Genomic DNA, 26,646 nt, shown 5'->3' with positions numbered 1-26,646 from the left:
TTCTTTCACTGGTTCTAGGTTCAGGGTCGGGGTGTGTTTCTTTCACTGGCTCTGGTTTCAGGGCCAGGGTGAGTTTCTTTAGCTGGCCCTTTTACCCTACAGGTGGATGTTAGTTAGAGTCCAGTCTGTGCTGTAGAGCAAGATGTAGGCTAGCCCAAGCTACACAGCAAAACACTGTCTCAAAGAAATAAACAAAACAACGAAACCTGACCCAGGATGCTCTGCTCCCATCCAATTAAAAAAATTATTTGGGGCAATTGCTAGCACCCTGTAGCTAATAGCTGCTTCAGGATGACCCCCCTCAGCCCCGGTTAAGGCTCCCACCAAACCATCAAGACACTATAAAGCTTATAACTCACACACATCTTTATTCTTGACTACAGAGTTATTTCCGCATGTGGACATATCTGTAGAGGTGACAGCAGGACATAGGTGACACTCTGAGTAGAATGCTCAAGGACAAACAGGAGATGGTAGCTTAGGCTACCCCTATCCACCAGGTGAAGGGGACAGTTGAGCAGAGCAAGACTAGCAGGTAAACTGAGACTCTAGAGGAGACAGGCCAAGGTCAAGGAGAGAAGACAGAAGAAGCTGCATGGGGGCTTCTCATGGGGCAGGATCTTGGCTGCCTCTGGAAGCAGCACCCTAGGGTCCCTCCCTCTGCCCAAGAGTACCACTCCATCAGTGAGAAGGTTTGCTGGCGGGGCCCCGAGAGCAAAGCACAAACACACTTCTCATGGTAAGAGCACAGACACATAGCAGAGAGCCGAGCAGCCGGGGATCAGGGGTTCATTTTCAGCCCCAGACACAGTGCCAGCTCAGACTTCTGGATCTTTCCATCCTTGTTCACATCACAATGGCGAAGCAGAATCTCCCGGAACTTATCAAGATCCACACCGCTGATGCTGGGCTGAGGACGAGAGGACATAGTCATTCAGAAGGCCAATGTCAAACTCCCTGAGTCCCCTAAGCGTTGAGAACTTGGGGGTAGGGCAGATGATGGGCCATGAGGACCCAGGACAGCTACTGCCTTTTTATCCCACCCAAGGTCCCTAATGTCTGCTGGCAGTGTCCTGATTTCTTAGTCTGCACCTTTAGGCAAGGTAAATAAACATTTTTGAAGTCTTATTTCCATATCACTTCCCACAGTTGTTTCAGAAAAGCCTGCCTTATAAGCAATTGGCTTGAAGGCATTTTGCCCCAAAGCAGGGAACTGTGACAGGAGTCTTTGATGTGTATGCCGATGAGAGAAGACATGTTTTTATTATTGTCCGTGGGATGCTTAGTGCCTCTGGTTTACAGAGGGTTCACACACAAGGAAAATCCAGTGTCCATGATAGATAGCAGAGTAGCAGCTGAGGCTTTACTCCAGGCATGCTTCCAGACTAAGGAGGGAGACTCCTACCTGCATGCCAGGGAAGCATTCAAAGCTTCACCACACCACAGTGCCAGAGTGACTCCTGTCACACATGTCACCCCATCCTCACAGCTGTCCAGGAGGGAAAGAGTGACCGCCTTTGCCCAGACTAGGGAAGAGGCTCAGGAGAACTCAGCCTTCTTCCCAGTGGAGAGAGCTGAAGTTTTTATGCCAGGTCTCCTGGCTGACAAAGCTCTGGCTCCACCTCACACAGCTCTAGAGAAAGCTGGGGAAGGGGATGGATCAAAACTGCAGAACTGATATCCAAAGAGAAGAGAATCAGTGAATCTGATGTCCGTTCTTCTTGATTACTTGAGTGAGGAGAAAAAGGGCAGCTTCCTTCCAGAGACTTCTGAGCCCCTGGGAAGCACTCCCCATGCCCCCCAACCCTGCCTCAAGCTTTCTTCACTTCCAAAGAAACCTCTGAAAGATCTTTGGTAGGAGACAAAACTTTCCATTCCCAAACTAGAGAGACACAACCAGGGGACCTAGTCAACACTCCAGCAGGGGGAATGACGGACCGACGCTGCATCTGTCCTGACCGTGGCTGTAAAGGGAGGAGAAAAGAGCAGCAGAAACTAAAGGAGCAGCAGGATGGACTAGGGTCGGGAGGGGCTGGGGACCGCTCACACCTCCATTAGAAGCATCCTGATGGATCAGGCTGCAAGGACAAGATGAAATGCATTGTTACCAGGTTCCTTTCATTGGGCTCAAAAAGCATAGTTTCCTGGGTCCTAGGTACTAGGCAGGTGTGTGCAGCTCAAGGACATGTAGCTTAGAAGTCTTTATGCAAACTGCACAAGAAGTCCCGTGAAGAACTCATCTGTTGTACAGATGCAAAGTGGAGATGTCTAGTCCTCAGCATCTTTAGTAACTCACTGCTATAGCTCTTCTCCAATAAGTGGTACCCAGCTCCAGTACCCTTATGGTAAATACTTATGTTTAGAGAAGATTGGAGTGGTGGACATTTCCACCTAAGCATGAATTATTTGCCAGTGTGTTTACCTCATTCAAATTATCTTAACCTTTTTATTCCTATTTGAAGAGTAATATATTTTATTTCAGAATAATTATTTCTTTCAATGGTTGGGTTTTTGAGAAGTGGGAAGTAAGGAGGGAGGCTGTAAGAGAAATTCCACTGTACCGTGCAAGTTATGCTTTTAATTCTAGGCATATCACTATGAGTTAGGAAAGCTGAACATTGGTACTTAAAAATATCTGGATCACTGAGGGCAAAACACAGAAGCCATGGGGCCTCCATCTTTAAGACGATCTTAATAGCAAGTCAATGACACAGGAGTGCTTAGATTCCTGGCCTAGGGGCTCTACAAACATAATCTCAAATCCTCAGAACAAATATAGGAGGTTCATAGAGTTTCATCCTTAGTTAAAGGTGAGTAAACTACAGCCCAGAAAGACCGTCTAACAGGCCCACCATCATGCAGGTGTCTTGGAGTCAGAAAACTGATTCAACAGGCAGGCCAGCACCGTACTGTAAGCGTTCATTTTAAAAGTAGACCTTTTCTCTCATCTGCCTCAGAGGAGCACCTGAGACTAGGCCCAGGGCAACTGAGTGAAAACTACTGATCTGCCTCTCATGAGTCTTAGGAATTGGGGTATTTCAGGACTGACCCCCTGACCCCCATGCATGCTCATAGCCAGTGCTTTCTCCTCCTGTCTGTGGATTTGTGAGTGACCCTGTCCCTCAATGTCATCTTCAGGTTTTCATCATACCCCATCCCTCCTGCATTCCAACTCCCCTGAAAGAATGGAGCCAGTGTCTAGCCCATCAGCCAGCATGCCCACGTCTCTGGGCTAGGGCCCTGTACGTGTTATGAACACCAGAGGCCTGGACTATACATGGAGCTCAAGGTCAGCCTAGCCAACGCAGTGAGACTCTTGTTTCCAAGTAGAAATAAAAACAGGCTTGGACTTTAGCTCAGTGGCAAAGTGCTTGCCTACCATGTGTGAGGTCTAGCCTTCGATCTCCATTGTGGCAAGCGAAACAAAAGACAAGCAGGAGAGAAAATGGGTCTGTAGATGCTAAATGGCACCCGTGATCACCTTGCCAGCTAGTGGTGAACCTGTGCCTGGAACACTAGGTAGTCAGCCTAGAACTCAAACTCTTAGCCTGTATTCTCCTTGGCTTCTTAAATTTTGGTTTATTTTTGATAATTTTAAAAACATTTAAGGATGATTTTTGTGTGTGTGTGTGCACGCGTGCAGTACCCAAGGAGGACAAAAGAGGGTATCAGATCCCTGGAGCTGGAGTTACAGGTGACTGGGTGGTTGTGAGTCACCCAGTGTGAACACTGGAAACCACATTCTGGTCTTCTGCAAGAACAAAAATTGTTCTTAATTACTGAGCTATCTCTCCATCTCTTCAATTTTTTTTATATGCAGAGATAATTCAAAATGAGAAAAGGAAGCAAACACTTTAAAACTACGGTGAGTCAGTTGCCCTTGGACACAGGCATCCTGTCTTCGAGGCTTTCTTGCATGCCTTTGGCATACTAGTATTTCAGACAGAATTGTACTCTATGATGTGGTCGGTCATTCACTGAGCTAAAGATTCCTTTTTGGAAACTCCCTCCCATATGTTGGTAATTTTCTAGATCAGAAATGCACTCTAATGATGACAGCAGACTTGTTCTGAAACAGTAACAAAGACTGGGACTTTGGGAAGTCTTTTTGTCTTCAGGGACCATGGTAGATATCTACAGCATCCCTAGTTACCGCCTAGCCTTGGAAGGCAAGTCTCACTGGGCACCTCTTGTGGGTGACAAGTCAGGCAACAGAAAGCTCAAGAAACTTGTCCACAGACATAAAACTTATAAATAGCTGTATGGAATACAGTTCTGATATGTTAGACAGAAAAACTTCCAAGCAAAGAAGACAGGAAGAGAAGAAGAAATGGCAGGTGATGGGTTAGAGGGGGAATCAAACAGAGTTCTGGAGAGTGCTTTCCAAGTTCTACACAGGAGTGGATTTTAGCCCAGCTCCAGTTGGGTGGGTCTCCACATGTGATGTCCAGCCCTGTATGGGGATCACAGGAGGATTAGCAGAGCAAGCGCTCTGTCTGATTATGGAAACCCCAGGCCTACACTCTGTCAGAACCCAGATCCTGTGACATAGAGGAAACCAGGCAGCTTGCTTTCCCATTCAGTCTATCAGCGCAAACTAAAACTCCAGTTGGGCCTGTCCATCTGCCATGAAACTTTATTATCCCCGAGATGATTTCTTCATTTCTATTAGCCAAGCTGTTAAAGAGGAAGTGGACAGAATGGTATTGTCCTTTAACCAGCGATTCAAAAGGAAATACCACGCAAGTATCTGTCATTTATTCTGGTGGAGAATGCCTGTGGTATCTTCAGCGGGAGCCACAGAGTAAGGGGCAGGGGGGAATGGAGAGCCACAGAGTAAGGTGAGGAGAAGAGCGAGCCACTGGACAAGGACAGAACAGTTGAGGGGTCACTGGGGTGAGAATGATAAGTAGGGAGACACAGAAGATGTGTCAGTGATCCTGACTGAACGTCAGACAGAACTGTGCCTGTGTCTGCTCAGCCACAGAATGCCAACGTCCTAGAAATCTGTGCAAAAAAAAGGATAACGTCCTTTTTTGTTGCAAGGTTTCCTAGTTATAATCATGTTTGCAAACAATTCTGAGATTTCAAAAGTAGTTAATAACTGTTACTCTAATTTTTTGCTGTCTGGAACAGCCAATGTGCAATCATTGTGCATCTAATAATGTACTTCAAAGTAATCCCTAAATACATAGACGACTAAATCCACTGTCTACACTGCTCCCTGGAGACAGAGAGACTGGAATTGTCTGTGTAAGGAGATTATAAACAAGTTTAGAGAATAAAGTTCAAAAGAAGGAGATTGTCATTTTAGAAACATTGTCTACCCTACAGAAAACAGCCATGTGATATAATGAAACCTAAATCACCTCAGCCCGAGACTCAGCAATGTCATAACAATACACATCCTTCCTAGGCTGGATGTTTGAAAAACCCCTTGGTAAAAAAAAAAAAAAAAAGTGCTGTATGAAATTAAATTCAAAATTGTAGATACTGTAATAATGAAGTCTGAGAGAGGCAAGTAGAGGGGAGAAAATACTCCAGGCAACTGAAAAATAAACCAGTAAATACACAGTAACACTGGGCTATTTGGGAAAAGTACATGACTTTAAAATGATGGTTAAAACACACTTCATGTTGATTATGTGTTATTTTAACTCATGTGATCTTAAGAAAGTGAAAAAGATGTGTTGAGTCTCACAGAATCTCAATGGCTATGAAATAGGAAATGTCTCCAGATCTTTCTCTCTAGTATTAATCTTCAGCCTCACTCATTCCCAGATAAACAATGCAATTTATCACAGTGTCAACCCCAATGCATGATGGGAATAACCCTTCCAGCCTTGTGAACTCACCTGGACCAGCTCCATCATGTCTTTGACAAATCCATCCACCTCTGGGCCTTCCAGGGCTCCAGTTTTACTCTGAAGGATAAAAAAGATCCAGTCACTCAAATATCATTTTCTTAATTCAAAAAGCTAAAGAACACATTTGACAAATTGACCAATCAGTGTTCATTTGTAACTGCCAACCAATTTAGAAATGCAGTGCTCCATTTTTTTTTTATTCTCGAGGGGTTTGAGTGCCCTGCATGAACTAAAAGAATCCCTCATCAACAGCTTCCTGCCCCCATCTCTCTGAGCTCCTCAGCAAACAGCACTGTCATGAAACGTACTGACGTTTGCTTCCCATGGACTGGTTTCTGTTCAGGAAAGTGTTAACTGCACAGCAATCACCCTTAGAAGACAGGTTGGACATTTAAAATGTTTGCTTTATAACTGAGCAATCATTTGGTCACTAATGAAAGTGTAAACATTAAATAAAAGGAGGCTATATTGAATCAGTATATGAAACATTGTTTTTCAGTATACAAGACATTTTTCCTACTCATTCTGTAACCTATGTAAACACGAAAGTAAAATGAAGTACAGACATTCAAACATGTCCATTTTTCCTAAAGTACCTGTTATAATAATGCCTTCCACCTCACAATGTCGTTAAAGATGTGTTGATTTTTATTTCGTGTATATGGGTGTTCTGCCTGCCTGTATCTCTGTGCACCATGTGTGTGCCTGTGCCCTCGGTGGCTGGAAGACAGTGTCAGATCCCCTGGAGCTGGAGTTGCAGACCGTTGGGAGCTGTCATGTGGGTGCTGGGAACTGAACACTGGTCTTTCAGAAGAGCAGCTGTTGCTGTTAACACCCGAGCCATCTCTCTAGCCCCTCCCTACTTATTTTTTTTTTTTAATTTATTTAATTTTATTTTATGTGCATTGGTGTGAGGGTGTCAGATCTCCTGGAACTGGATTTACAGACAGTTGTGAGCTGCCATGTGGGCGCTGGGAATTGAACTCAAGACCTCTGGAAGAACAGCCAGTGCTCTTAACCTCTGAGCCATCTCTCCAGCCCCATCCCTACTTATTTTTGAGACAAGATCTCACTCTGTAATCCACCCTAGTCTTGAACTCACAGCAAATCCTTCTGCCTCAGCCTCCTGAGGTCTGGGATTCAAGGCGTGAACCAGCATCCCTGAATCCCATCTACTCTCCCCATGTTTCCTTTACTCTCACCCTTTAACATGTTATTTTGAAACTGCTTTCTTTCCTGGATTCACTAGCAGGTCATGCTGCATACCAAACTCTTCTGTAAAAGCTTCACAAATACAGTTCACACGGCTCTCACAGTTCCAACAGGTTCATTCTTATCGTGATCTCCCTAGCTTACAGATAGGGGGAAAAGGCAGGGAGAAGCCAGGCAGTGATGATGCACGCCTTTAATCGCAGCACTCGGGAGATAGACGCAGGCGGATCTCTGTGAGTTCGTGGCCAGCCTGATCTACAGAGTTAGTTCCAGGACAGCCAGGGCTACACAAGAAACCCTGTCACAAAAGGGGAGGGAGGAGGAAGAATAAAGAAATTGAGGTACCTATTCCACGTCACATGACTGACAAATCCAGGTGGAAAGCTGGACAACAGATGAAGTAAGTACCTAAGTGCTGCCTTGCCCAGGCACAGTGCTTCTGCTCAAAATGCAGCCCAGGTGTTCTGGGATATTAAAATATCATGGAGAGAGTTCTTAGGACCTCCCACCTTTTTGTTCATTTTCCCTTTCTCACATTATCCCACCGTGATCTCCAGAAATTCAGTTTGGTGTTCTAGAATGATTGTGCCCACCTGCCTTAGGGTTTCTATTGCTTCCATAAAACACCATGAGGAAAGAGCAAGCTGGGGAGGAAAGGGTTTATTTGTCTTACCCTTCCAGACCATAATCCATCATTGAAGGAAGTCAGGACAGGAACTCAAGCAGGGCTGAATCCTGGAGCAGGGGCTGATGCAGAAGCCACGGAGGAGAGCTGCTAACTGGCTTGCTTCCCCTGGTTTCTCAGCCTTTCTTATAGACCCCAGGACCACCAGCCCAGGAAGGCACCACCCCCAATAGGCTGGGCCCTCCCCCATGAATCACTAATTGAGAAAATGCATTATAGCTGGAGCTCACAGAGGCATTTCCTCAACTGAGGCTCCTTTCTCTCCGCTAACTCTAGCCTGTGTCAAGTTGACACACACAAGCAGCCAGTATATCACCTGAAGAGTGGTTATACAATCACTCCACAAGAGAAACCATTTTACACTAGGCAGTACTGACTTTGTCTGGATCCTTTGGTGGGATGGGGAGGATTTTTCTGTTTGTTCATTTCTTTTGGCACACACAATAAATGTCTGATCTTACAAGAGGAGGCTTTCTCATAGTTTTACAAGCCAAAAAAGCATTATGAATACCTCTCTGTTCAACTATAAATCAGCTTTGCCCATTCTTTAACCATCTGATGTTACATAACGATGTTCAGGGCACCTTGACCTAACAACACGCACAGCGGACCGCCATTCACTGTCTCAGTTTAGACCTTGTCGGTAGGGTGGTGCCACACAGAAACAAAGTGAGCTTTCTACCCTAAAGATGGCTTCAACGCATGAAGAACACTTACAACATCATAATGGGCGAAGATTTTCTCAAAGTCCCTCTTCCTCTCTTCAGTAGAAGAAGCCTGGGTGTGAAGAAAACATTACATCAATCCAGCAATACATAGCTGCTGGTGTGTAATTCCCATAAGGTCTTGGGCAACCCTTATAAACTTCGAATCAATGACCCTTAAAGTTCCTTGATTCCAACTTGATCATTGTCAGTCTCTAAAAGAGTTATAAGACAAATAGATGTCTTTTGTTATAGTTTGAATGGGAAATGTCCTCCACAGGCTCATGCATTTGCAGTTTGTTGCCAGCTGGTGGCGCTGTTTGGGGAGGCTGTAGAACTGTTAGGAGATGGGGCCTTGCTGGAAAAAGTAAGTCACCAAGTAGCAAATCATTATGTTTTATAGCACAGCCCTACTTCCTACTGGGTCCTCTGCTCCCTGATCTACCCAGATGTAAGCAAGCTCCCGTTTTCCCAGCTACAGGCTGTTCGAGCCTTCCTGCCTCCTCTACCATGAGGGCCATGACGGACTGTACCTCTGTAACTGTGAGCCAATATACATCTTCCTCCCTTCTTGCCAGATTTTTTACCTTAGCGACAAGAAAAATAACTAATTTACCTTCCTTTTCTTTCCTTCTTTCCAGATACATAAAGAAACAAGGGTAGCAGAAACCCATCAAGAGAAATGTCATCACTTACATCCATTTTAAATTGGAGAAGGAAGTTTTCCTGAAGAGCCAGAATCCTAAATGAGAAAAAGAATAAAATCCATGTGACCCTCTGTAAACTCTCCCATCAGTTGGCAAATGGGCAAATGCACAGCTCTGGGCAGAGGAAAAGGTGGATGGATGGTTTCCGCGTTACCCTGAAGAATTGTACAGAAGCTTGAAATACAGGAATTCCTACATCATAAATGCAAGGACAGTGATGGGCAAACTTTCCCAGCGATCCCCTTCACTACACAGATGTAGCATGAATCTTAAAAGTTCTTATTAATAAAATCAAACCCAAGGCCAGTTATTGGGGTCAATGCTGGTAGATCAGAGAGACAGAACAAGTCACAGCTACCTCACCTTGCTGGATCCTCAGCTGGTCCTGTTTCCTCAGACTGGAGGCCTCTGAGTCCTCATCTAGAATGGGTCTCAGCTGAACTGTGTTGCTAGAAGACTGAACGCTTAACCAGCCAAATGCTTAACCAGGCAAAATGCTTCTAGTTTCTGGTCCTCACGCCTTATAAACCTTTCTGCTTTCTACCACCACTCCCTGGGATTAAAGGCTCGCTTTCTGGGATTAAAGGCGTGAGTCACCATGCCTGGCCATTTTCAATGTGGCCTTGAACTCACAGAGATCCAGAGGGATTTCTACCTCTGGAATGCTAGGATTAAAGGCGTGTGCTACCACTGCCTAACCTCTATGTTTAATATTGTGGCTTTTCTGTTCTCTGACCCCAGATAAGTTTATTAGGATACACAATATTTTGGGGAACACAATACCACCACACACAAAGCTTTAATGACTCTTCCTGGTAGGAATTCTAGACTTCTGAAAGTTTGCCCCACAGGAGCAATGAAAAAATTGGAAAGAATGGTGAGAGGAAGGTTTGTAAAACTCTGAAAAATCATGTAAAGCCTTCCGTAGTCTGGGGAGGGCTTCTTCTGTAAAAACAGTGGGATCAGCATGGTGTGGTGGTGCAGGTCTGTAGGCCCAGCACTCTGGACACTGAGGCAGGAGACTTTTGGGTCTGAAGCCACCCGGGCTTCAAAGACACTGTCTCAAGGAATCCAACTAAAACAAAAACAAAAACAGGAAAAGCCAGCTACATGTTGGCAAGAAGAAGAAATGTTGTAGCATTCTGTTTCCCCACATGTACTGGGGATTCATTGTTGCAGACATTTGAGGAAGGCTTGGATTGGGAATAGTTTAGTGGTCGAGGACCAGTCTCACATGGGCAAAGCCTTGGCTGTGATGCCTGGCTCCCATTTCATCCACAACAAAACAAAAGGCACCTCCTTCTGGCCACAGATTGACCATTCAGCTACCCAAGAAGAGACTTCAGTGGATACGTACAATGTAACGACAGACTGTATGGAACTAGTTCCGAAATGCCACCAAACAAATGAACATCAAAAGCATCATCACCAACAAACACGTCCTGTATGGAAAACTGAGTAGAGTCTTTGGTCTGAAATGAGAGGACACTAGGCAGAAACTTGAATCCATGTGAAGAATCAAAAGTACCAGGAAAGGGTAAGCACAAGAGCAATTATAAAAGGCAGTGGGAGGGGCTAGAGACAGTTCAGCGGTTAAGAGCATCGACTGCTCTGGTAGAGGATCCAGTTTCAACTGTAAGTACGCGGCAGCTTACAACCTTCCATCACTCCAGTTTCCGAGGGTCTCGTGCCCTCTCTCAGCTTTCAAAGGTACCAGGCATGCAAGTGGTGCACAGACATACATGCAGCCAAAACATTCATACATATACATTAAAAAAAAAAAAAGCAGGATTAATGTCATTGTTGTTTGTAATGTTTTAGCCTCATCAAGAAATTATTCAAAGTGTATGCCCCAGGCACCTGATGTACTGACAGTTTCTCAGAAGACTGAGGCAGGAGGATCCTTTGAACATAGTAGTTCAAGGCCAGCCTAGACAACACAGCAATAGCCTATTGAGAAAAAGAAGGAAGGAAGGAAGGGAAGAAAAGAAAGAAAGAATAGAGAAAGAGACAGAAAGAAAGAAAATAAATAGGTGTTGATGGGTATACAGCATATAATGATGTGATTTGGAGAACATAAAGAACAATTGGGATTTAACAGTAGATTGGAACTGTAAACAAGCACAGATTTATTATAATATTGAAATTAAGCTGCTATTAATCCAATTTGTTAATGGTAATCCCCCAGAAAACCAGTGAGAATATAACCCAAAATGGCACAGCCATATCTGATGGGATGGCAGAAGTCATAAAGCCAGCACAGCTGCTTGACAAAGATCCAGCAAAGCTGAGCCACAGGACGGCCACTGTGCCAGTCTGGGTTTTGATCTCTGTGTATTACATGCTTGGGGGCTTTTAATATTTGTACAATTTGGGGATATTGGATTGATGGAAATTTTCTTATGAATCATTTGTGCCTTCTCCCAGGAATGCTGCTTCTAAGCCTCCCCCAGGAAAGTTCTGAACATACTACCCCTTCCCCTTTCAGGGAGATATCCTTATCTACTTGAAGGTCTTCCTTACACCTTGAAGGTTGTGACTCACATAAAGACTCCAGAGATCTCTTTATGAGGCTCTAATATATCTGCCCCTGTACTTACTCCAGAAAAAGATAATCAGAGCAAAGTAAACTTAAAAGATCAACAAGATTTGAAGAGAAGTTGGCAACAGATCAGCTTACAAGCCTCTTCCTGCTATACAGGTGATTATGTGGCATATACAGAAACAAAGCTAGATTAGCTGAAGTTACCTCTGCCCTACACAGGGACTTCTATTGACGGACAAAGAATGGTGTGGAAAGATGATAAAAGAATGAGATGTCAGGACCTCCCTTTCTTAGAAAAGTTAGCTCGCTCGGAGCCACTGTGATGTCATATGACCAAACAACAGAAGAATGCAGGATTAGACTTATAAATAAATTCTATAAAGATATAAACACAAACATTGTATTATGCCAGAAATTGAATAATAACTGCAGCAGCTTTGGCTTGAGGATTTTTCTTGGACCTATTTGACAATTGGCACTCTGGCCATTAAGAGTTAATAATACACTGTTTGGGACATGGCAGTCTGCCCAGGCTGGCTTGGAAATTTTCTTTCTGTCTAGCATCCTTGAAGCTACAAGAGCTACCAGCCTGAAAAATAGGCTGTCATATGCTTCTAAAATTCTTAAAAATTGGGCTATGGGGTTGATGAGTAAAAATGATTTTAAAAGATAGCTCTGTTCTGTCATGGTTCATCAATGATGAATAAAGTTGTGACCCCAGATGTACAAGAGAAAAAGTTAAACACATGTCTGGATACAAAAAATGGTAGGATCTATGTTTTGGAACAACATGAATCTATTCCTGCTTACTAAATTCGATATAAATAAAGAAGCGCTCTGGCTGCTAGTCAGGCTGCCAGATTCTCGCCACCACCAATGACCTGGCTCACTCCTTCCCTCGCCTACTGCTTGCCTCCTCTCTGGAACCTGTCAACCACTGGGACTGGCCCCTGGCACCAAAAAACGTTACTGGTGAAAGAAACTGTAAGAGAACAAAAAGAGTTCACTATAGAATATTTATTTAACATAAGATAGAAAGGAGCAACAACAAAAGAAACGTGTAACTGTGTGTCACGACACGTGTGTGTGTGTGTGTGTGTGTGTGTGTGTGTGTTCACGTGGGTCCTGGAATGAAGACTCAGAGGCATCTTAAGAACGAATACAGCCTTTCATGGCTGCAGGGGGGTCCAGCCTCGAAGGACTGAAGCACTTTCCCTTTGCCTAGGGCATTTTTATTTGCTCTCTATCACAGTTTAGCCAGTTAATTTCCGTACCTTCAAAGCACCCTAAAAGGAGCTCCCACAGACCAAATGCCAAGTGCAAATTACTTGATTTATCAGGTACCTCGGTTTTCCAGGTTTCCTGGACCAAGTTTTGCATAGGCCTTTGATCCTTGGGGGACTCTCTGATCCTTGACTCTCAGAGAAGATTCACATAGGGCGATAAGAGAAACAAAAGGTGTGGTTAAACAAAGGAAGGATTAGGGCTAGGTCTCTGGAACCAGGCCAGGAGCTCAGCAGGAGTGTACTACAGTAACACAGATAAAACACAGAAAAACAGCAAACAAAAATTCTTACATCATCAGCAATCACATTAAACATATACGGGTTAATAGCTCCATTAGAAGCAGAGATTAGCAAAATGTAAAGGAAGAAACAGATTATTGCTATTTGCAAGTGGCATAATCTTCAATAAAATCCAAAGAACCAAACAAAACCCTATTCAAGCTAATAAGCAAGCTAGCACAGTTACAGGAGACACAGTCCACACAGAACATTCAGTGCATTTTTGTTCACTAGAAACCACCAAAGCAAAGATGCACACGGGTAAGGCCCGCAATCTGGAGGTTGAGGCAGCAGTAGCTCAAGGTCAGCCTGCCTGGACCACATAGAGAGACCTTGCATCAAAAACAAAAGGAACGGAGGGAAGGGAGGGAAGAGGGAAAAAAACAGCAGGGAGGAAAGAAGGGAGGGAAGGAGGGAGGGAGGGAGGGAGAAAGGGAAGGAGGGAGGGAGGGAGGGAGAAAGGGAAGGAGGGAGGGAGGGAGGGAGAAAGGGAAGGAGGGAGGGAGGGAGGGAGGGAGAAAGGGAAGGAGGGAGGGAGAAAGGGAAGGAGGGAGGGAGGGGAGAAAAGGAAAGCAAAACAGAACTGTGGTAATTTCAATGAGAAATTTCCCCCCATGGGCTCATGTGTTTGAACACTTGGTCCCCAGTTAATGGTGCTGTTTGGGGGTCTGCTAAGGAGCTTTTAGGAGGTACATCACTGAAGGCATGTTTTGAAGATCTTGTAGACTCACCACACTTGCCCTTCCCTCACTCCTACCTGTGAGTGGATGTCATGTGACCAAGCAGCCTCCTGCCGCTGTGCCTCCCCAGCCATTGCCAACTCTATCTCCCTGGAGCTGAAAGCCCAAATCAACCCTTTCTTAAGCTGCTTTTGGTCAAGGTGTTCTAGCACACCAACCGGGAAGAGCTAAGACAAGCTCCAAAGCACCATTCCATATATGACGTCATCCAAAAGAAGCAAATGATTAACAATAAACTGGACAAGAACAGGCTCGACTTATAGACTGAAAACACCAAAGTATCTTCTAGAGAAACTGAAGACCTGAGAAGATGGAAAGACAGCTGTTGTTTGTAAACTTGAAGACAATATTGTTAGGGTGACAGTATTTCCCATTTTGAACAGCAGATTCAGAACAAAATCCATGCAAATCTGAGTTGCCTTTATGCAGAAGCTGACTATCTAATCCTAAAATTATATCAAGATATGCAAATGGACCCAGAGTAGACAGAACAATCTTTAAAAAGAACAAGACTGGAGAACTCTACACTTTTAAAACTTACTACAAATATCCAGCAATCAATCAGGGAAGTGTGGAAACCAATATTTCCATTTGGCAGTGTCATGGAAAAATTAAATATAGAATTACCATGTGAACCAAAATTCTGCTTCCAAGAATGTAACCAAGGGGAAAGGCTCATGGCACTCACATAGTAAAACTGTTCATCGTACCTAAAGAGTAGAAACAACCCAAATGTATGTCAAGTGATGAAGGGACAACATACGGGGTGTGTGCAGCAGAGTACCCAGCCACAACAAGAAATGACTGGGTCAGTGGTCAGTCACAACAGAGACACACCTTTCAAAACATTATTGCAAGTAATATAGCTAGGTATAAAAAGTGCATGCATGATTCCACTTATATTCATGTTTCTCTCTGTGTATGCACATGTGTGTAAGGGAACTTACAGTCTCGGCATGCTGGGCACCAAGGCCCTGTATACTGAGCTACCTCCCCTGATGCCATTTACGTGAAAGGCTGAGAACAGGCAGATGTCAGTGGAGGGAATAGTAAGATTGAAAGCTCTCATTGTCACCCATATTTCCTTGATTTCAATGAATCTTTTGGACACTGACTTTTATTCTGAGGAGGAACTCTCAAACAAATCTTTCTAACCTCTTCTTGGGGTTGGGGTGAGAATTCTGCCTCAGTTTCCCAAGTGTGAAGTGGAGGGAGCAGAAACAAAATATTCAGGTTGAGGTCCCCTTGCTGGGCTCTGTGAGGAGTAGCACTGTATTCCTCTTTGACTGGTCTCTCAGTGTCCCTTTTCATCCAAGTGACTAAAAGTTAGGATGAAGGTCTGGGGAGAGTCCCTTAGGAAGACACTGCTCCTCAGAAACACAGAAATCCATCTAGTGTTTCAGAGTCAATGTCAGGGTGAGGACTGATGACAGTCTTTCTAGTACGTCTCTTCACAGACAACCTTCAGAACCAGACACAGAGCCTAGAATGCGCAAAGCCACGGGTTCAATGTCAAGAACAAGAAAGGGGTAGAGAACCACACAAACAAGAGATACACAATACCATGATGTGACACAGCCAAGAAATTCTTTCTAGAAGTTGTGTCATGCTTTTTTGATATCCAGCCTCTGAAATGGTAAAATAATTAAATGGTTTTTTCTTTGTCTTTGAACCTACCTCTGACATCTCATTATAGTTATGGAAAGCTGCATAACAATACACATGGTGACCCATCAATCCCAAGTCACCTGCAAGACTCACAGACATTCTCATCCTCCCCTCCTCCCCTGCCAGCCTTTGGGTACTACAGAGGGTAGTCAGCCCTCAAAGGCCAGCAGAAAGCTAGTCCTACTGAAGTCCAGTCAGCTGTTACTTTTGTTCTGAATTAACAATTCAACATTCCCAAAGTCAGTGAACAGCTTCAAGACTCTTTTTTTCTTTCATTTATCATCATCATCATCATCATCATCATCACTGCTTTGTTTTGTTAGAGTTGGGGTTTGGAGGGGGATATTTTTAATTTGGTCCTAGGACCCCAATGTGGGACTGTGAATGCCTGGCCTCTTTGGACAAAACTCATTCATGATATATCCACGAAATTAAAAACCAAAATCAAAACCAAAAACCTTGAATTGTATGCCTTGTGCATGTAGCAGGATGGAGCTTTGATTATCTTCACGAAGGAATCTGTTTCCCAAAGTGCTTCAGAAGCACCACAGTGGTTTGACAAGATGAACCTGTCTCTCAGATCCAGGCTAGAGGGCATCTCAGATTTCAGAGGACGTGTGTTGCCACCAGACCCGTGGACAGGACCATCTGAGGTTGCCACCATTTCAGCACCACTCACCTCGCCAAGTCGTTAAGATCCAAACGGCCATCTTTGTTTTTGTCAAAGATCTTCATCTGAAAGGCAAAAAGGAAGATGGATGCGACAAATGCTTGTACCAGGAGTTGATCTTGACAGTTTTTTGTTTGTTTGTTTGTTTGTTTGCTTTGCTTTGCTTTGTTTTGTTTTGTTTTTGAGACAGTTTTTTTCTGTATAGCCCTGGCTGTCCCAGAGTCCCAGGTCTTGTTCTGTAGAACAGGCTGGCCTGGAACTCACAGAGATTGTCCAGCCTCTGCCTTAGGAGAGCTGTGATTAGAGGCATGCACTACCGCCACCCAGTGATCCTAAACGTTTTTAAGGCACCTCTCTAAAGCAGCTGAGTTGAAGAACACACCTACCTGGGGGAGATGAGTATCTGCCACCAAATGACTGGCAGCTCAGCTTCTAGTTGGGATAGGTCACAGTGACCAGTCCTCAGTGTGTTATCACAATACAGGTCCCTGTCTTGTTCCTGTGACAGAGATCCAAAGCTAGCTGGCGGCTCTCCCTCACAGCAGCTAATCTCTGGCAACATTCCTGGTTGCCACGGTAGAAAGAAAATGACAGCTCATTTACTGATTAAAATTTCGTTATTCCAAAGCAAGCTACTGGCCACATCTAAATTCAAAGGAGTAGAGCAGTCAGCCCTGCCATGTGCTTGGAAGGAGAGATGTAGTTATTCGGGGATGGCAGCAATAACTGCTGTGCTTCCAGGAGGGGAACTAAGACTGCACAGTGATGACAGCTTGAAATCTGGTGTTTCGCTTCGAGTCAGGGTCTTATTGAAGTATTTTATATTCACCTATGGCATCTCAGCAACCAAGCCTTGGATGAGGGCACGTTAGAGAGGATGCCTCATTGAGTAGAGCAGAGGGCAAAAGACATCCAGCATTGTCCAAAGAGCCCATTTGCAGAAGGTAGTATTAAGAGGTAAAAACCTTCGGTTCTAAGCTCTCAGGGTTTAGGCATATAGAGGGGACACACTTCTTTACATATAGCAGTGGGAATGTGACTTCAGATTCTAGTGCTCCAGAGGATCTGTGGACAGATCTTGTGAGGAGGCTGTGTGGGCAAAGGAGGCATGAGCTCATCTGAAGATATATTAGTTTTAGATCCTTTCTCCTCCAAGTTCAGTTTATTTTTAGTATTTGATATTAATTGGAAAGTCTATTCTCCCCAACTTTAGCATAAAAAAAGGTCTATTATAGAACCTAATGAAACAGGGGCAAACTTGTAACAAACAGTATGTTCCTGACATCCCTGTACTTAGGAGACTGGTGCAGGAGGATCAGTGCAAGTTCAAGGCCAACCTGGGCTACATAGTAAGACTCTATCTCATAAAGCAAAAACAGATGTCACAGATGGCCCAGGCGTATCTTGGGACTTCTTACATGTATTTAAATATAAATACTATGTCCAGTCAGATAATGGCACTTTTTGAGGGTGTCCCACAGCTCACCCTTTGTGATGCTACCATTACAGGGGGTTCTAATAGAAAGCAAGATTAGATTGATCCCTAAGAAAACAGTAACCTCACCTTGAAGGACATGACTCCATTGCTGGGCAAACTCAAAAGGAAAACTTTCTAGGCTGAGAAGTGCTTGAGGAAGAACTGGACACCAGTGTGGTCAGTTAGACGCCCACCACTGAACACTGCCTTTGAGTTTTAGTTCAAATCAGAATTGGAGAACTCAATTGCAAAGTACCTATTGTACAAGCATGAGGGCCTGGATTTGCCCTCCAGCACCTATGTCAAAGCTGGGCTTCGAGTCACACATCTGTAACCCCAGTGCTCATCCAGGCCTGGGAGGCAGCAGACACAGAAGAATACTCAGTAGCCTGATGGCCAGCTAGCCTGGCATATGCAGCTGTGGACAACAAAGGACCTTGCCTCCCACAGGGTGGAAGGTGAGGACCTGACATTGGAAGTTATCCTGTGACCTCCTTGTGAGTACAATGTCATGGGAGTACCTGAAGTTACACCCTAAGGAGCCTGCATATGCACATACGTGCGTGCGCGCATACACCACATATACATGAGATGTAAAACACACAGACACTCTCAGAGACTTGTCTGGTAGGTGATGGTAAGTTGACAGTGATCAACCGTCTCATGATAATGGACACCCTTAGTGAGAAGACAGCTTTTTGAGCAAAGGTTGGGAAGAAGTGGACGAAAGTAGTATGCATACCTAGGTGAAGGGTATTGGGCAGAGATGGGAGCCATGCAACCTGTGGCACAATACTCAGCCGGCCAGTCTATTAAGTGGAATTGGCAGTAGTGTGGAAAGACCCGGGTGGCATTACACAGCACTGTCCTCCCAGATCAAGCCTTCCATCTTGGAAGGAAGCTCTTGAAGACTCATGATGTTCTAAAAGGAGGCAAAACATTCCATTCTGCAGGAAGCTCCTTAAAACTCAGGAAGCAACAACTCAGTAGCTTCAGAAAGTTCCAGAAACTGACTAGATTCACTAGGCCCATCTTTCCTCAAGTTTATATAAGCAGGGGGATGCTGAGAGACACTCTCAGACTAGCCGAGCCACCTAGACTTCTAGAACAGCCGAGCTGCCTGGGAGAAGCAGAGACCAGCCGTGCTTCAGAGAAGAGAGTCTTAGACTTTGGAATTGCCTGTAAACTGTGCAGAGAGCTCGGCGGAGGGGGTGGGGGTTGTGGCTTTTGTGAGTCATCCCTCATGTTGGAGTAGGCTCTTCAGTGACACAGCTGTCTTTGAGTCATCCCTGCTCCTGGTAAGCAGCCCCTCACCTATACTCTGTTCATATAAAAACTCATTGGATAACCAGGTTGGACACACATGCAATTATTACTCTGGCCTGCCAGGGTTCCCTTTCTGGAGTGAGTAGACATGTGTGTTTTGTCTCCCCAGGAAAAGTCTATCACACAACATGTGGAGGGGGATAAAAAGGAGATAAACTGGGATGGATGGTGGCTTGGTAAATAAGCAGGTAGCAATGCCTTGTCATTTTCTCTGAAATACAGTAGTCATTGGAGGGTTTAAGCTGAACTGTGATCTGGCTACGGCATGATGGGATCACAGGCTGCTCTGTTCAACCCAGAGCATAGAAGGTGAGAGTGAAGGAATGAAACCTCTTCCTTTACCCATCATTATGGCTTAGAACAGGGTGGGAATGGCCAGGTTCATGACGTCATTTGAATATAGCTACTATTATGTTGTGAGTCTTAAAAGAACACATGCTGTCTTAGCGTTCTTAGTCTCCAGGGGGCAACGTTGAGATGGGAAAGTTTAGCTTGGTCTCCAGTGATCCAGTGTTGAGTGGAGGAAAGTTTATGAGGTGGGACCAGGGAAGTGGTTAGCTCATTCCGGGGGTTCATGTAGGTCTTTTGTGACTAGGTTCCAGGAAGAGTGAGTTGTCAGGAGAAGACTGAGCATGGCCTTGGTGTGTCCTGCTTCTGTCTCACTCTGTTCTGTTTCACATACACTTTTCCTGCCTTTGGGATGCATCTGCCATGACTTTCTCACCAGAAGCCAAGCAAAGAGGTGAGGACTAGTCAACCTTAGATTCTCAGCCTCCCTAAACTGTCAGCTAAATAAACCTCTTTTGTTTTCATACCACTGTGTTTCAAATATTTTGTTAATAGTGACAGAAACTAAATTAATATAGTAGTCAATAGGATTTGCTAATTAGATGTAGAGTAGCAGAGAAGGCATCAAGACTGATTGTCTCAACACATCAGTCAAGATGAAGGGAACCACTAGCAGAGGAAGTTGATGAGACAAGGTCAGAATTTCAATTTTGGACATGCTAAGTTTGAGATGTTGAGTATAAAAGTTGAGACACATGTCCACGTGTGCCCAAGAAGTTCAGAAGAGCTTTTTCTCAGGCTGCCGGGAAGATGGTGGACATTCAGACCGAACCTGCTTACCAAAAGCAGCCCACAATCTTTCAAAACAAGAAGCATGTTCTGCTTGGAGAAACCGGCAAGGAAAAACTCCCTCAGTACTACAAAAACATCAGTCTAGGCTTCAAGATGCCCATTGAGGGCACCTACATAGACAAGAAATGCCCCTTCACTGGTAATGTCTCCATCTGAGGTCGGATCCTGTCTGGTGTCATGACCAAAATGAAGATGCAGAGGACCATTGTCATCTGCAGGGACTATCTCCATTACATCTGGAAGTACAATCGCTTTGAGAAGCACCACAAGAACATGTCTATGCACCTGTCCCCGTTTCAGGGATGTACAGATCGGCGACATCATCACTGTGGGAGAGTGCAGGCCCCTGAGCAAGACAGTCCTCTTCAATGTGCTCAAGGTCACCAAGGCTGCTGGCACCAAGATGCAGTTCCAGAAGTTATAAGGGGACTCTGGACAACTCCCCAGAACAAATAAAGTGGTTTTCTAGCATACATGCACACACACAAGAAGAAGAAGAAGAAGAAGAAGAAGAAGAAGAAGAAGAAGAAGAAGAAGAAGAAGAAGAAGAAGAAGGGGAAGAGGAAGAGGAAGAGGAAGAGGAAGAGGAAGAGGAAGAGGAAGAAGAGTGGTTTGAGTCAGAGACATAATGTTGTCTGGCATTAGCTTGCATTTTAAACTGGTTAGCACCATCAGCATGTAGAGAGTAGACACAGGCCGAGAAAATATCCCATAAATGAGTTCAGAGTGGTCTCAGATTAGACTGACTTCATGAAAGTCATAAGGCCAGCTTAACCTCATAGAAATTTCTCTGTCAGTCAAAGTGTCAGAATTTCATTTGGTGTTTTGTGATAGTAACTCTCAAGAGTCATTAGTTTGCATTTAGCAAAATTAAATATCATCTAATGATATTGTATCTAGATACACAGTCTCTCTTCCTGCCTGGAGCTGGTAGCATCCTTTCCTTCCTTCCTCCTCCAGAACATTAATTAGGAATCGGGACAGAACACAGTGTGCAGGTCTGAGCCTTTCTCTTGTGATTGGTTGTCACACAGCTCATTTGTGGGCCATGCTTCACACAGCTGTCCAATGCGGCCATTCTCATTAGGGTCAATTTGAAGTCATCTGATAGGATACATCTTTTACAAAGCATTGCATGCTAAACCTCAAAAGAAAATCTTCAGCGCAGCTTTGCAATGATTGTGTTCATCGCTCAATAAGAAGGCATTAAAGCAGCAGAAATGTGATTCACTCGTGGAGAATCACTTAGCCCTCAGGAGGTACACGGTTTCCTAGACTTGGGACTCCAGGTAAAACCAACATTGAAGGATGGACAGGAAACTTGAACTCACTCCTCTTGCTGGTTGATGCTTTGTGGTGGTGACATTCACAGTGGGAGTGACAGGAATAACCAGAACACTCTGGTCCTCTTCCCTGCCCCTCCAGATTTCCCTGACAAAGACTCAAAGGCAGAGGCAGGGACTGCATCTTCCTTCCCAGCTCCTCCCTAAACACATGTCAGCGGCAGAACTCACATCTTTGCATGAACTCATTTACCAGATCAGGTTTAACCATAAGGAAAAACATCAGCAGAGTGACATCCCTCAGTAGAAAAGGGCATCTTCTGAGTCACTTTGAGAGCTGCGTGATCACTAAGGAAAGGAAGACATTTCACACCATGGCCCTGAAACACCCCATTGCCATTCCCAATGTTCTTGACATTCAACAGGACAATGAATATTGGCAGAGACCAGAGAGTGACCTGGGGGCCATAGACTCCCTTTAATGTTTGGTGACTGAAGCAAACAAGTGTTCTGGATAATCTTTTTGTACACTGTGAAGATGTATCTTTGCCTAAGGCACCTTCTGATTGGTTTAATGAAGAGCTGAATGGCCAACAGCTAGGCAGGAGAGAATAGGTGGGACTTCCTGGCAGAGATGAACTCAGGGTTAGACTCTAGGTGCACAGAAATGCCAGAGAGACACAGACCAAGTCAGACATATAAAATGGAGAAGAGGTAAAAAAAAAAGCCACGTGGCAAAATGTAGATTAGTAGAAGCAGGTTAATTTAAGTTATAAAAGCTAGTTAAGGACAAACCTAAGCTAAAGGCCAAGCTTTCATAATCAATAAGAAGTCTCCATGATGTTATTTGGGATCTGGCAATCCAAAGATAGTCCAACAAGAAAGCTATCTACAAACGAGAATCATCTGTGAGGATATGAAGTCATCTGTTCCTTGGAAGGTGGGCATAGGGGACAGAATAAGTTAAGGTAATGATATCGCAAGGCCTTCCCCTGTGGATGGATTCAAGGTGTCCTATACAGCCCTATATCAATACTATGTGCCCCCCTTTCTCTCCCCTTAACATCTCATATGCCTTCCCATAGTGTTTTATCTCTGGCAACATTCTTCCCATGCATCTTGACTATGAAGATCACACACACACAGTCCAAAGAGAAGAGCAGAGACTCCATTTAAGGAAACAAACTGTGATACGAATCCTGTCCCACCAGGACATGTCCTTAGCCCTCTCTTTGTAGTCAGCCCTGCCCGAGGGAGTCATCAGGGTTCATAACCAGTGCTCAGGATTCTTCTGCTTGAGAATCTTTCTGCAGTAAAGGACCCCAGCAAGAGTCATAAATAGTGGAATTTGGACCTGCCAGTTGCCATATCTACTTGGCCCTGGAGCTTTAAGTTTAAGGGAAGGGAAAAACTTGAGACACAGGACTATGCTTAGGAAAGCATCCTCCATGTGAAATGTGCAGGGTCATGAGGAACTATACAAGCAAGGGATATAGGAGGGTGCCCAAGAGAATCATTACTTACTCTATCATAGTTCAGTCACAGCTGATTCTTAGGTAACAACTGAAAATTCAGTTCAATTTATATTAAGCAGCCTGCTGAGTGTCAGACTTCTGTGAGGGCAGGAACTTGGAGATAAGATGCTGCTGTGGGCTATCGCGATGCTACGTGATGGTGAGCTTTAATTGTCAACTTGATACAGCCTAGAATCATCTGGGAAGACTCTCGGTGAGGAATTATCTGCTTTTGGGCTGGCCTGGGACATGTCCATGGGGTACTATCTTAATTAACATGGAAAGACCAAGCCCAGTGTGGGTGGTACCATTCCCTAGGCAAGGGGTCCCTAGCCTGTGTAAAAGTACAGAAAGTGGCACCAGCCATAGTGTGCCATGGTGCTTCAACAGTAAACAACAACAAAAAAAAAAAAACAAAATGAAACAAACAAAATGGTATACAGACTAACACATTTTGTCAATAATAAAGAAGTCTGAGTTTCGTTTAAATAAAAAAATGGAGAAAACAAGCAAAGCACAAGCAAGCAAGTGAGCATAGAGGCATAGTCATCTCTCTGCCCTTGACTGTGGATGTGATGTGACCAGCATTTTAAAGTTCCTGCCTTGACTGCACCACAAGATAGTCTATAACCTTAAATTTTAAGCTGAAATAAGTCCCTTTCTCCACTAATTTTCCTTTTGTTAGGACATTTTATCACAGCAACATAAATAAGGCCAGGGTACCCTCAGTTCTCTACCGTACTGGCTCTACTTTTCCACTCTCTGTCCCGCAATATAATTTATCATTTATTGTATGTGTTGTTCACTGCCAAGCTCCTCTTTCCATTTTTCTCACTGTTGACTCCCCAGTGACTAGACTCCTGCCTGGGGCATGATAATGACCATTTGCTGGGTGACTTAGGCGAATGACCGAGATGTTAAGATGGTGACACGCACAATAGGCTAGACAGAGAGTGGTAGTGGGCTCACTATGAAAGGAGGTTGTAAGGATTTCTCAGGGAAAGATAACATCTAACTGAATCTTGAAGGATGTGTCAGAACCAGGGGAGGGAGGGAATGTAGACAAAGAATAGCTGAGCTCTATAATGAAGCAGAAAGCAGAGATTGGAATTGTTAGCTAGAGGTGGACAGGAGCCCTCTGCTCAAACAGCTTCAAGCTGGAAGAAATGCCAGAAAGCTGCTAGAGATTTAAAATGCAAATATATTCATCGTGTAGTTCATGTTTTACAAATTAATTAAATTGAGATAACAACAGACAGGCTAACATTCTGTTCAACTGATGTCTTAAATATGTTCACGGCCTCCTAGTCTGGCCCCCTGAAAGATGCAAACTAGTTCCTTTTTCATGTTTATTCCATGACAGATCTTCATTGGTGCTTAGGTCAGAAGGATCTCAGAGGCTCTTGAACAGGGCACCTGCTTCCTGCCCCTGGGAGATCTCCACCCTCCCAGAGCTGAGTCTGTGCTTGCATTCAGTTAGAACAAATGAAGCCAAATGCTTCCTAGACATCCTGTCTGGAGTCTGGTTCTCTCTTGAGCATCATCTTTTCTTACTTACAGGTCATCATGGTCAAGATAGCTTTCATTTTTCCCTGGGAAGACTCAGAGTGGCCAAAGTCGAGAGTGACATTCTGGAGGGGTCCAGGGCTGACATCTAGGAAGCTGAGCTTGTGGTGCCTTTGGCTGAGAAACTTGGTTTTTTGTAGTTAGCTGATCTTTGAAATCAGTTTCAGTATGTGAGCAACCCAATTAAAAGCCCACATACAGGGCCAGGAAGACAGATCAGTGGGTAAAGTGCTTCTGCAAGTACAGGGACCTGAGTTTTATCCCTAGAACCCACAGTTTAAAAGACAGGGGTGGCAGCATGTATACAATCCTAACACTGGGAAAACAAACTTGAGGATCCTTGGGATGACTAGTCAATCAGCTTAGCCAACTAACCAATAGACCTAAGGTCAGTGAGAGATTCCCATTTTTATGGGATGGTTCCTGAGGAATGACACCTGAGGATGACCTCATGCCTTCACATGCATATGCATGCCTCCACCCCAGGCACAGACATGCGCACATGCACACACACACACACACACACACACACACACACGCACGCACGCACGCGCACACACACACACACACACACACACACACACACAGTGGCCCTCATTTTAGAAACCCACATACTGTTGTCAGTTGGATATGCTCCAACTTCTCATAAGCTCTGCTCAAGAATTGTTTGTATAAATATAAATGTAACATGGAGACACTGGTTAAAAAAAAGAAAAGTGATGTAAATACAGTATTCATGTCTGAAATTCTAAAAAGCATTAAATTAAAAATATAAAATAAATGTGACGCTTCTACAATACTCAACTAAGACTGTCTGTAAGTCACTTGCTTACTAATTAAGAAATCTGCAGATGTAATGAGAATGGAACACAGCCCTGGAGACAGGAAGAGGCTGGCATGGCAACAGGTACATTTCAGCACGAACTTTTGAGAGCCTTTAGTGAACTCTGAAACAGAAAGCAAGGATGAGCCCATCTAACAACTTTCCAAGGAGCTTGACCTGACATCATCTCATGGTTATTTAGGCCAAGAACTCCTTAAGAAGAGTGTGAAATCACGGCATGACCCACACTGAGAGCCGACGACTCCAGGGCACCTGTGCTCTCCATGGAAGGCACAGTGCTTCTTCAGCATCAACTCGCTTTGTCCTGACATACCCAGGCACCAGGTTCTCACTTTCCTAGGTCACGGCTACAGGAAACATGTCCGTTTCCATCTGCATTTCCTCTGCTCTGAGCCCACAGGCTCAGTGAATGAATCACCACTGTGGTGGGAGGCCATGTCCACCTGTTGGGTCCTGATGGCACAGGTTCATGTCTACTTGTCTCTGTGTTCCTTCGATGACCATTGAGTTTGCTAGCAAGGAGCTTAAAAACCTAGTGTTTTCCGAACACTCCTGGCCTCCCCAAAGACAGCTGAGCAGCCCTCTCTCTGAAATGCATGCATCTGACAGAGGCTACAACAGCTCAGTTTTAGCCACTGCTGTAGAGCCAGGCTCTTCCCAGGCAGCCGCCATCCATCAGCAAACATTTCCTAGGGAAATGAGGAGGCCAGCGCAGCCCCCCCTCCCCCCATAGACCCATGCTCCTTCACTCACCATGGTGCCGGTGTACTCTTCCAGTTCAGCCTCAGAAATAGCCTTTTTGTGGTGGAGGAAAAGATCTCGGAGAAAGTTCTGTGACACCAAGAGAAGAGTGAATATAGTGAGCAAATAAGATACAAACATGTCTAAGGTCTTTTCTGTTGGGGTGGGGATTGTGATCTGTTTCATGGAGGAAATAAAATGCCGTTAAATAAGCAATAAGCATAAGCATGGCGGGCGGCCATTGAAGGAGCTCTTGGAAGCCAGAGAGGAACTCCAAGTACAAAACGTATCCTAAAAGCTCCGTTCACCTCTTTGCCAAGGACAGCAGCATGACAATCAATTTCTAAATCTTTATTTTCTCATTTATTTATTCATTTTCTCAAAATTTTTTA

General features: G+C 44.4%; 1 protein-coding gene and 1 pseudogene across 1 annotated transcript in view; one reads left to right on the top strand and one right to left on the bottom strand.

The window, feature by feature from the left end:
• Positions 1–642: 642 nt before the first annotated feature.
• The window catches only part of Scgn (secretagogin, EF-hand calcium binding protein), a 39,638-nt gene continuing 13,634 nt past the window's right edge, over positions 643–26,646 (bottom strand). The window contains exons 6-11 of the mRNA XM_059262365.1: positions 26,267–26,344; positions 16,373–16,428; positions 9,165–9,210; positions 8,482–8,541; positions 5,856–5,924; positions 643–910 (exon numbers count right to left, since the gene is read on the bottom strand). Coding sequence (XP_059118348.1) covers positions 782–910; positions 5,856–5,924; positions 8,482–8,541; positions 9,165–9,210; positions 16,373–16,428; positions 26,267–26,344 — 438 coding nt within the window. The 3' untranslated portion in view covers positions 643–781. The remainder of the gene's footprint in view (positions 911–5,855; positions 5,925–8,481; positions 8,542–9,164; positions 9,211–16,372; positions 16,429–26,266; positions 26,345–26,646) is intronic.
• On the top strand, positions 20,248–20,730 carry LOC131910330 (small ribosomal subunit protein uS17-like; annotated as a pseudogene).

Source organism: Peromyscus eremicus, chromosome 5 (assembly GCF_949786415.1).
Source record: "Peromyscus eremicus chromosome 5, PerEre_H2_v1, whole genome shotgun sequence".
NCBI classification, from domain to species: Eukaryota; Metazoa; Chordata; class Mammalia; order Rodentia; family Cricetidae; genus Peromyscus; species Peromyscus eremicus.
This window is presented reverse-complemented; position numbering and strand designations above follow the sequence as displayed.